The sequence below is a fragment of the Giraffa tippelskirchi genome, chromosome X, assembly GCF_054371585.1.
Source record: "Giraffa tippelskirchi isolate mGirTip1 chromosome X, T2T-mGirTip1v1.2.pri, whole genome shotgun sequence".
Classification (NCBI taxonomy): Eukaryota; Metazoa; Chordata; class Mammalia; order Artiodactyla; family Giraffidae; genus Giraffa; species Giraffa tippelskirchi.
In genome coordinates, this window is record NC_137289.1 from 18,861,660 (window position 1) to 18,873,845 (window position 12,186).

General features: G+C 40.4%; 1 protein-coding gene across 2 annotated transcripts in view; it reads right to left on the reverse strand.

Moving 5' to 3' along the window:
- HPRT1 (hypoxanthine phosphoribosyltransferase 1) overlaps positions 1 to 11,727 on the reverse strand; it is a 33,075-nt gene extending 21,348 nt beyond the window's left edge. Inside the window, exons 1-2 of one of the 2 annotated variants that reach the window (XM_081567078.1) lie at positions 11,658 to 11,727; positions 1,555 to 1,661 (exon numbers count right to left, since the gene is read on the reverse strand). In XM_081567078.1, coding sequence (XP_081423204.1) covers positions 1,555 to 1,661; positions 11,658 to 11,684 — 134 coding nt within the window. In that variant the 5' untranslated portion in view covers positions 11,685 to 11,727. Of the gene's footprint in view, positions 1 to 1,554; positions 1,662 to 2,207; positions 2,293 to 11,657 lie in introns of those variants that run through there. The other variant, XM_081567077.1, reaches the window with a different exon arrangement.
- Between the last annotated feature and the right edge of the window lie 459 nt (positions 11,728 to 12,186).

Below are 12,186 nucleotides of genomic sequence, written 5' to 3' on the forward strand. Positions count from 1 at the left end.
AGATGGTAACAATAACCCTATATGCGAGACAGAATAAGAGACACAGATGCATAGAACAGTCTTATGGACTCTGAGGGAGAAGGTGAGGGTGGGACGTTCTGGGACAATAGCATTGAAACATGTATATTATCATATGTGAAACAGAACACCATTCCAGGTTCAATGCATGAGACAAATGCTCAGGGCTGGGGCAATGGGATGACCCAGAGGGATGGGGAACACATGTAAACCCATGGCTGATTCATGTCAATGTATGGCAAAAACCACTACAATATTGTAAAGTAATTAGCCCCCAACTAAAATAAATAAATTTATTAAAAATAAAAATAAATAAATAAGTTCAAAAAAATATGAATAAATAAATAAAATCAACGCATTACAAATGTAAAAAAAAAGGATTAAACTTCCACAAAACACATTCTCTGTCTCCATGAAGTCTATCTGTGCTCATAAGGCGAAGGTAAAAATTTCAAAACCCTTCAAAATCCATGTGTACTATAACATCTATCATGAAAATTTTAAAGAAGCAAATTAAAATAAGATACAATTTTCACCTATCAAACTGGCAAATTCTGATAATACAATATTAGAAGAGATGGTGAGGAAAACAGCACTCTCATATACCATTGGGAGTATAAATTAATATAACTTTCTGGAGGATACTTTGACAGTATCAAAACATTCAATAAATACTTTCCCTTTGGCCCAAAATTTCCCCATGGATAAAGTTAACTGCCCAAATATCTGTAAAAGGATGTTCCCTTCTAGTATGATCTGTAAAAGCAAAATCATGGAGACATCTTGCATCCATCAACAAGGAACTGGTTATATCAATTATGGTACAGCCAGAAAGTGGAATGCCATGCAACCTTTAAATATATTTTAAAGGTTGAGACAGCTCCAGATGTACTAATCTGAAAAAATGTCCAATAAATTGTAGATCTATACAATAGCAATACTCATGTGTTAAAATATATGGTATGCATACATAGGCAGTGAGTAGGGAAGAAATGTATACAGGAGACTGAGAGAACTTTACTCTTCATGTTTAAGCCTCTAGAGTTAGAATATTTTAGAATATAGCTAGAATAATGATATTATAATCTTAGAATAAAAAGGAACAGCCAGACACACAAGGCAGGCATTTAAATAAAGTGAAGTTTTTCACTGCAATTCATTTAACAGAAAATTTTCAAGCTAGTGTGCATAATAATCAAAATATGACCTTGCCTTCCCATGATTGAGCCCCAGTTCATTACCCTGTTCAGGGTTGAGAAATCAAAGACTTTGTGACTAAAGTTCATTCTTCCAGTTTCCCTTCAATATTTACTTTATTCTACTCCATACAAATTCCCAGTATACCATGACTTATACTGGATTATTCATAAGTTCTCCTTCCCTCCCTTTTTTGTCAAGAGGGCTTCTAAAACAGAAAGCATCAATTATGTGAAAAGCTGGCCTAGTTTATGTTCAAATATCAACTACTTAAAACAGTTGCTGACACTAGAAATTAATATAAGAAAAGACAAAATTCCAACTTGAAATCATACTAACCTGTCCATAATTAGTCCATGAGGAATAAACACCTTCTCCAAATCCTCAGCATAATGATTGGGTATACAAAATAAATTTAGGTCATAACCTGGTTCATCATCTTTAATCTGAAAAAGAAATACAGCTGTGTTCATGAGAGCATTTCAGGATACAAACACTTGATTGGATTTAGATGTTTAAAAACCTTAGCCTATCACAGAAGTTTAGATATTATGAGATATCTTATGTGTGCTAAGTTGCTTCAGTTGTTTCCAACTCTGTGACCCTATGGACTGTGGCCAAGAACTTTCTGTAATTTCATAGGTACAATGAATCGTAGTTATAGAAGAAATCAACCACATGTTTCAGAGATGAACAGTTAAGATTACAGAAGTAGAATGAGATGAAAATTTCTTTAGTTCAGCAGAGAAGAAAAACTTTAAATAGCTAAGACAAATATGGCAAAATCTTGATAATATTATAAACATGGGTGATAAGTATATGGAGATCAATTATACTTTTAATATGCTCTCCACTTTTGCATGTTTGAAAATTTAGTAAAAAATGTTTAATACACTATAGTCTCACAAGTCAAAATATCACAGTGAACAAGAAAAATTGATGTTCCCTAACTCAAATCAAAATAGTCTCATCTCACAGTAGGGAAAAAAAACCCTCCAAAGAAGTTAAGTGATTCCTTAAAAACCCACACTTGCATAAGTCTGAGATTGTTATAATCAACTCATGGGGAGCCTTCATACTAGACACTCTAAGATTGTTTGAGTAGGACCACATATTGGTCATCTTGGTATGTGCAGTTCCTGGAAAATAAAATATTAATAACACTGATGATGTGGTACCTGTGGTGGTAAAATATACTATGACTACAGCTTTCTAAATTTTATATATGAACCTATACACACAGAGGACTTCCCAGGTGGTGCTAGTAGTAAAGAAGCTGTCTGTCAATGCAGGAGATGTAAGAGATGCGGGTTCGACCCCTGGGTCAGGAATATCCCCTAGAGGAAGAAATGGCAATCCATTACAGTATTCTTGCCTGGAGAATCCCATGGACATAGGAGCCTGGCAGGCTATAGTCCATAGGGTCACACAGAGTCAGACACAACTGAAGTGATTTAAAATGCATTCACACAGAAAAACTATAATAAAATCACAAAAACCTTTATCTGGGGGAGTGGAGTTATAGTGATTTTATTTAGCTATATATTTCAAATTGTCTTCGATGAGTATATATTGCTTTTTAAAAATTTCAAGTCCTCATTAATTGGTTGTGGTAGTATGCCTTTTCATACATATATATGAAAAGCATAGGGAAATTTTCCAAGATATATTAAAACCAAATCTATAAACAAAAAATTATAATAGAAATAAAAGGAAGACAAGAAAAAAAAGAAAGGTTGGTATGCAAGAATATACCAAACAATGGTCAACTGTAAGAACTGGGGACCTGCCACTTTCTGCACATTAATCTTGACTTGGGTTTTTCTCATTGTCAATTTCACTTTTTTAAAAAAATTATAGTTTCTTTATAATTTCTATTCGGCGTTATATTTAACTTATTCAGCACCTGGCCAGTTAGCTCAATTGGTAAGAGTGGTGCTAATATAGCTTATTCAAAGACACCAGCCAGAATTATAATATTTTGTTTCACATTTTATTCAAGATGGAATATCTTCCAAATCACATTCAAGAAGCTGAAGACATGAACTTTGGCAGTTGGCAAGAAATAATGGTCAAACCATAATTAAATCTTGCCAAGTCAGTTATTATCTGTTGAGCATCTTCTGCTCCAGTCAGCACTGTGTTAGGTGCTTAAGGACAAGTAGCTTGGTTTTCAATAAATTTTAAAAATATATATTTAAGATGCATCTATTATCCACAGAATTGATAATTATATTTTAAGAAATTTGAAGTTCATGTCTTCTTTCCTTCAGGCCCCCGAGCTCTGAGTTTTCCAGACTTTGGTGGAGTTTCAAGTGCTGTCAGACTGGTAGTAGCTGCACGCCACTTCCGTCTGGAGCTGTGGCTAGGATGCTGGTGGTCATCTGGGCAGGTGGATCGGGACATGTCCACGGGCAAGGTCCAGCAGCATGCAGTGCACAGGCGCTCGCTGGGGATGCAGCCTGAAGTCAATATTGGTTTGTTTTAAAAACAAACATGTATTACTTTCATACGCAGGGGGGAAAATCCTATTTTGGGTATGGGAGAAAGATTATGCCAGATCCTCTAGGGTGAAGTACTAATGTATCCACTCAACATTCACATCAGGCTTATTTCAGAAGACATTACTACAAAAAGAATGGCAATGGGACATCTGTGACACCTACAGGAGTATTTTAAGTGAGTATTATTTTTACAATGCTTCATAACAAGCAAGGTACTGCTTTTCTAAATTTTATAAACTGAAATCTAATGAAAGTTTTAGGAAAAGGAGAGGTAGACCTTGCTAGATCCTATGAGAGGATAAACATTCATGTCGGGCTTGTCAGACTAGATCTGCTATTACCTACCAAGAATGAAAATGTACCATTTCAGAGTGCTTTAAAATCAAGATCCAGAGCACTAAAATGGCTTCCCTGAGGCTTACTCACCCCTTCCTCCCAGTTACTCACTGTTTCTGTCACAAGCATAAACCAGGACACACCCAGGACTCGGAAACATGCAACACTTTCACAGAAGACTACCGCTTCTGTGAAAATGGCTCAGTATCTGGCTATGGGTTTTGCATGCATCCCAAGAACTTCAAGAGTCTTGTTTGTCTCCATCAGAGCTAATGTAAATTCTGCCCAGAGTTCATCCCAGACACACAGTCTAACACAGACAGACCAGCAGGGATATATCCCCAAACAGGAATTCTCTCTGTCAACATGCCAAATTCATTTCCAACTCAGGGAATTCCCTGGCAGTCCAGTGGTTAGGACTCCATGCTTTCACTGCTGAGTGCCCAGATTCGATCCCTGGTCAGGGAACTAAGATCCCTCCAGCTGCGTGGCACAGCTGAAAAATGAAATTTTTTAAAAAAAGTTTTTCTAATTCAAAAGGTTTCATTTTCAATCAGTACTATTCGATTTATATATCACATTCAGCATAAAAGGACTGATTTGTTATTTGAAGCATTAAAAAAAATACATCAATATAACTCTTTCCAAAAGGCAAAAACAAGAATTCATAAAATCTGCATCACTTGAGGTACTTTGGACATAAATTCACAACTTTGTTATAATTCACTATAAATACATGGGGTATATTTATGAGGGTCCTAATTTGAGAAACATGATTTTGTCAGAACTGGGCAGACTACATGAGGGTTCATTATACTAATATGTGCACTTGTGCATGTTGTGAATAAAGTTAAACAAGGAGCAATTTATTTTAATGACAAGGCACCAACATCAATTTTTCTCAATTTTACACTTAAGAAAAAATATCCAAGTTTTAAAAGTTTATATTTAATGATCAAATATGTATTAGAATAGCAATTTTTAAAGTGGTTAGGACCTTACTCAGAACCTGTAATTCTTATTGCCAATACTCAAATATTTATTGAGTACATACTATGTTGCACATACTAGAGATGATTAGATAAATTTGACACCGCTACCCTCAAAGGGCTTATAGTGTAATAGAAACATGACATATAAAGGAATAACCATAAGACAGTGTTAAACTACTTTAAAAATAAAGAAGTATTATGGGAGCTTAAGAGGGTATGAAACTCTCACTCATTAGCCTTGCTTGCACCTAGATCACTATTAAGAAGAATTAACATAAAATATAATTCAATAAACAGGAATTTGCTTTTATCACCCCAAACACCAAAGCTTCATATTAAATAGGCCCAATAATCTCAATCCTTAGAAGAGCTAGACAGAAATATACTTGGCGGTCTTTAATCTTATTAGCCCTTATTTGTTTCATCTGATGTTGGTTATTTGGTTAATGTTGTTGTTGCTCAGTTGCTCAGTTATGTCTGACTCTTTGCCACCCCATGGACTGTAGCCCACCAGGCTCCTCTGTCCATGGGATTCTCCAGGCAAGAATATTTGCCTGGAAGTGGGTTGCCATTTCCTCCTCCAGGAGATCTTCCCAACCCAGGGATCGAACCAGTGTCTCCTGCCTTGGCAGGTGGATTTTTTTACCACTAAGCCACCTGGGAATCTCAATATTAATTGATTAATATCTGATATGAATTAACCCCATCTAATATGGATCAGTTAACAAACCAGTGGGTACTTTGACAGGAAGGGATCATAATATATTTAATTACATAAAAATGCATTCAGCATCCACCTTGATTACAGCACTACGCCACAGATTTTGTAGGAGGATACAAAGATGATTATAAATCGAGAGACTTCAAAGAGTTCATAATCTAATGGAAAAGATATCTATATATACAACTAACTATACAGCACATTAAAGCTTATAATCTGTACCATATCTAATTCCACAAGCCCACAAATGTGTGATTATCAAAAGTGCTTATACGCACTGAAGATGAATGGAACCCAAGGTCACCTAGCACCAATGACTCCCTCCTAAAGAAATATTAAGCTTAAAGTATATGATAAAGTATTATATTCTGTTGCCTAAATTGCAAACTGAGTAAATTAGACTGGCATGTCTCTGGCACCGAATTAGCACAGCCTTCTAAATCAACTAGGTGACAGAAATGCCCAACTTTGTATATGAGTATAAATTACATGTTATTATTTGTAGCTTGGTGTTGTGTGTTTAAGGACAGTGGTTACTACCAACACTTCCTAAAAGAACTGTATTAGTGTGCTGTAACAAAAAATCATAGACTGGGTGGCTTAAACAACAGTAACTTATTTCTCACTGTTCTGGAGGCTGTGAAGTCCAAGATCAAGGTGTCAGCAGAGTAGGTTCCGTTATGAGGCCTCTTCTCCTGGCTTGTAGGCAGCTATCTTCTAGCTATGTGTGTGTTGAAGGAGGGGCCGCGGGGCAGGGAACTCTGGTGTCTTTCTTCAAAGACCAATGCCCCACCCTCACAACCTTATCTAATCCTAATTACCTTCCCAAGGCCCCATATCCAAATACCATTGCTTGGAGGGGGGTGGGCTAAAGCTTCAACATGTGAACATAAAATGGCTCAAGCTCACAAAGAAGCTTCTGGATGGCTTTGGGAAGGGCCCAACCCCAAAATATTTAGGGGAGAGCTCTGGAGGGGCTGGAAGTGGTAAACAAATGAAAGTGTGGTTTCTCTGCAGATACACCTTTCCTACTATGATTCCCAGTTCAGCCAGAAATGGCCAAAAGATAGGTTATTAATGGCTCTGAGATACTTACCACTTACTCAGTTCAGAAATCTGACTGCTTCTCTTCAGAGCTTTAGAAGGTAGCTTTCAAATTCTAACTTATCTATAATAAACTTGTTAATGGTAACATCTACAAGGCACTTTTATTAATATGAAAGATTACTGAAAAATGTAACACTACTATATATCTTTTGTTTAGGACCAAAGTCAATCTTTTGCTATCATAAATTATCAAAATTATTTTATTTTCCAGTAAAACTGGAGCCACAAATTCTTAATAATTATATGTGTCACATCTATAATAATGGTTTTCATACATGAAAATGTTGTGGTTTGTACATAAGATGTCTAATTACAAAGATATATTATCTAAAATTATAGTAAGCAAGGAAATTAACTAGAACTAAGATAACACATGCAACATCAATTCATCATCTGTGAGCTGGATGGCTTAGGTCTATTTGTGATCAAAAAATGACAATGTTTATGGGTCTAAACAAGACTAAATGGAAGTGAGGAAGTGAGTTTTAAAATGTGAATTAAAAGGTGTACAGTAATAGATAAAATACATTTTATTTTATTCTTAGTAACCAACCATACAGACTTCCCAGGTGGTGATAGTGGTGAAGAACCTGCCTGCCAAGGCAGGAGACTTAAGAGACAGGAGTTCAGTCTCTGAGTCAGGAAGATCCCCTGAAGGAGGAAATGGCTACCCACTTCAGTACTCTTGCCTGGAAAATCCCATGGACGGAGGAGCCTGGTAGGCTGCAGTCCAGGGGGTTGCCAAGAGTCGGACACGACTGAGCGACTTCACTTTCACTTTTCACTTTCATGCATTGGGGAAGGAAATAGCAACCCACTCCAGTGTTCTTGCCTGGCGAATCCCAGGGACGGGGGAGCCTGGTGGGCTGCTGTCTATGGGGTCGCACAGAGTCAGACACGACTGAAGCGTCTTAGCAGCAGCAGCAGCCTGGAGAATCCCATGGACAAAGGGGCCTGGTGGGCTACAGTCCATAGGGTCTCAAAGAGTTGGACACGACTGAAGCAACTTAGCACGCACACACCAACAATAATTCCAAGCTTCTAGAATGGGCAGAAATGACCAGGTGGCATATTTTTACCTTTTATATTCAGACACTTCAAAACTCTCAAAAAACACCAAAGCAGATATGTCATACCCTTGGGATAATTTGTGATAACTCAGGGTATCTTAAGACCAAAATTATGAACTATTGATGCATTTATTCCTAAATGTGAAAATAATTTAAGCTAGTAGTATGTTCATTTTCCAATTTTATATCAGCCTTACAAATAAATTACATATATCACTTGCTTGCCCTCCCTTCTAATAGGTAAAGAATTAAAAGCTTTACAAGAATCTAAGGCTTACAAGAATTAAAATCAGCATTCTATTCAACTCAGGGATAAATTATTACCTGCTTCTCTGTAAGCAGGCCCATAACTACTATCTACATGAACAAGGACATGCATTTAGCCAACATTATCATCTTTCCTTTCCAGTGTGCAGAGTAGAATAACAGGCATGTTAACTCTGGGCAAAATATATGCCTATCAATTATCAGAAGCACAGTGCTGAAGATGGTAGTTCACAGCAATTGAAAATGTTTGTTTGAATTCTTATTTGTAGCAAATTTTTCCAAATATTAGAAATTTGGCAGCCACTGGTAGGGAAATAACAATCTAGTCTCAATATTGATATTAACAATGGTGGCTGACAATTTTACAGCATATAAATCTTACTGATGTACACAATATACAATTACAGAGGAAGAAGAGGGCACTTTCACATCTTCATCTTCAGCATCTCTTCACACTGGGGGTAAAAATGACATGGCCTAATTACTGCCTAGTGAACTACAGAAAGCTAAAAGAACTCCAAGACCCTTCTTCTCTGCTGATCTGGTTGGTCCTTTTGTCTTTTTCCCACCTCCTGCCTACGGACTTTCTGTGATACCTAGATATAAACAATGCACAGAAAAAGTTAAGATGAATCTATAGGATGCATGTCACATTAATTAATCAATTTGTAGAATGAAACTGCCAATTTCAACTACTCCATTTCTCAGTGGTCACCAAGGATAATTTTGGTCTACACTGTCAGCCTGTTGATAAAATGGTAGTGTTGTGGACCCCCAAAAAGCACTATTTTATCAATTCTGTGAAAATCTGGCAGGGTAAGATTTAAGCCCAGTTAATAGGGATTACATTTCCAGCACTACCATCCTGAAATGTAGAACATACTTTATCCACATAATGTATTTCTGATGCTTCATAATAACCTGCAAAAATTCAGAAGCTTGTTCTTTGTTCAAGTGTGTCCAAGTTTATCCTGGTAGTTTAGAGACATAGTTAGAAGTAGCATGGGTCTTACCAGGCAGATCTGGGGGGTCAATTTCATCTGATTGATATTGGGTAAGTTACTTCATCCATCTATGCCTCCAAGGTCCTACCAGTATTTATCTACCTCCCTCAGTCTCCCTCGGAATATCTATTATGTATTCTTAGGGCATTTACATTAGATAATGTTGTAAAATAATTACCTCAATGCCTAAGACATAGTATGTACTAAATAAATACCTACTACTGTCACTTTGAACTTAAAAGTGGAGAGGTTAAGAGCAGACTCTGGGGCCAGATAGCTTAGATTTAAATTCTAGTATTGCTGGGTCATCTTGGGAAAGTTACTTAACCTCTCTGAGACAGGTAAATTTTTTAAATAAACATCAAACCAATTAATATGTTTAAAGGGCTTAGTAACCAGCATATAGTAAGCAGTATTTGAAAGTGAAAGTGAAGTCGCTCAGTCGTGTCCGACTCTTTGCGACCCCATGGACTGTAGCCTACCAGGCTCCTCAGTCCGTGGAATTTTTCAGGCAAGAGTATTGGAGTGGGGTGCCATTGCCTTCTCCAGGAGATCTTCCTGACTCGGGTCGAACCCGCCGTCTCCCACATTGCCGGCAGATGCTTTACCGTCTGAGCCACCAGGGAAACCCCAGTAACAAGCACTATTTAAGTGTTTGTTATTGCTAACATGCCAACAATTTCTGGGAAGGAAATAAAAAAGGGAACAGGAATTTGCAAACCAAAAACACAACGAATATCTTGATGTCCAAACAAAACTAACAGCCAGTTATAGCAAAAATAATTCACTGTATGCTGGGGCAAGCATTGGACCTCAAAACTTAAAACCAATGAACCTCCTCAGCAACTGAATAAAAATAGCTGAGTACGTACTATTAGCATCATATTTAAGCACAAGGGCGCTTGATAGAGACCTAGGTTTGAGTCTGAGCTCCTCTCAATAACTTCAAAGATTTAGAGCCTAAAAGGATTCAAGGATTCCTCATCTGTAAAATGATAATCATACTTCTGTTAGCGGGTTGTTTTGAGGACTAAATAGGGATAGGTAGGTAACGACAATTATAGATAGGATCCCAGGGTAGACTCCATTAAGAGCACTGCTCTTTAAGTCACAAGGCCTAATATGAAATAGAATCCTTTCTTTTTTAGGGCTCAATGGTTTATTTAATTTACTCATTCAACAGAAAATCATTGAGAATTTCTTACGTGCAAGGCACTGTGATTCCTGCCTGTGTGGGAGAGACAATCAACAGGTAATAATGTAACTGTTAAAATAATAATAATAGTAACAATGCAGGCTAAGGCATTTAACTATTGATAGAGGGTTGGCTGGGAGAAGGCACTGGCAGCCCACTCCAGTACTCTTGCCTGGAAAATCCCATGGACGGAGGAGCCTGGTAGGCTGCAGTCTATGGGGTCGCTACGAGTCGGACACGACTGAGCGACTTCACTTTCACTTTTCCCTTTCATGCACTGGAGAAGGAAATGGCAATCCACTCCAGTGTTCTTGCCTGGAGAATCCCAGGGACGGCGCAGCCTGGTGGGCTGCCGTCTATGGGGTCGCACAGAGTCGGACACGGCTGAAGCGACTTAGCAGCAGCAGCAGAGGGTTGGCTCTTTTAGCAAGCATGATCAGAAGGGGAGAGCAAGGGGAGGGAGCAGCTTGGCTTCTCGGAGAAACAAGAACCAATGAGGTTGCAGACAGGATACCAGAGACGGATTATGGTACCAATGTCCTTGAAGGTAAGAACCAATTCGCATTTTTTTGTCCCCTGAGACATCAAAGAGCAAAGGATTGGGATTCAAGCATATCTGATTACGAGGCCTGGCTTACCTCTGGGCTGTGGGAAAATTACCTAATATCAGTTAACTATTTTCTACGCGTGTAGGCATAGTTACCGCTGCCAAGGCTGCCGCGAGGATGCAATGAGGCAATGCGCATTCCCAGAAATATTCATCATAGTGTTTGCAGAACTAAGTGAAAATACCAGTCCCCACATGCCTCCCATGTGGGTGTTTCCTAGCTCTGCCCCGGGGCCCTCTCCGGAGCTGCCCTGAGGACCTCACTCCCACACCCCAAACCTACAGAGAAGAGCCTCTCCTAAAAAAGCCCCCACCCTCACCGCGCCAGATCATTCCCGGACTGGCCCACGGCCCCTCCCCATAGCACGCTCGCCAGCGGCACATGTCAACCAAAACGCCATTTCCACCCTCTCCTCCCACACGCAGCCCTCCTTCCCGGGGCTCCCCGGAGGCGGCCACCCCGACCTCGCTGTTCCGTCACCCCAGCGCCCCGGGGTGACACGCGGCCGAAACCAGGAAGATGCGGCCGCCCCCCCCTTCCCGCGACCCCGGGCCACCCGGATCCAAGCCCGCACTGCGGCCCCGCGGCTCGGGGGGCCGGCCGCCGCCGCCACGGGCCTGGCGGGCCAGGCTGCTCACCACCACGCTGGGGCTGCGGGCCGCCATAACGGAGCCGGCTGGAGCGGGGGCTGAAGGCAATCTGGGGAGCAGGAAGCTGGCGGCTGGGCCGAGCAGGAGGCGGAGGCGCGGCGGTGGGCGGTGCCGCGCGGGAAGCCGAGAGGTCTGCGGGAGCGCTCCCCGCGCCGCTCCAAGCTCCGGCGCAATAGGCCCCGCCCCGGGCCGCCCGCGCGCTCTCCGCGAGCCTCCGTGGGCGCCTGCGGGTCTCCACGCTCCGGGAGTGGCCGTGGGAATTTTCTTCCCAAGGAAGAGGAGAGTCGTCCGCAACCTCTCTTTTTCCTTCCCTCAGTCTCTGTCCAGACGGCCCCCAAATTCCCAGACCTGCCGCCGCCCTCCTTTCCTCCCAGTGGCCCTAAATCGGCTTTCTGTCGCCAAGTGGTTCCTCTCGCCCAGCGTCCCCTTCCCAAGACCTTGGACTGCATTGCGGCTTCCATTTTCCTGACTCGTGGCCCAATTCTAACAAAAATCTAACTGGGTGTAAGAGTTGAGA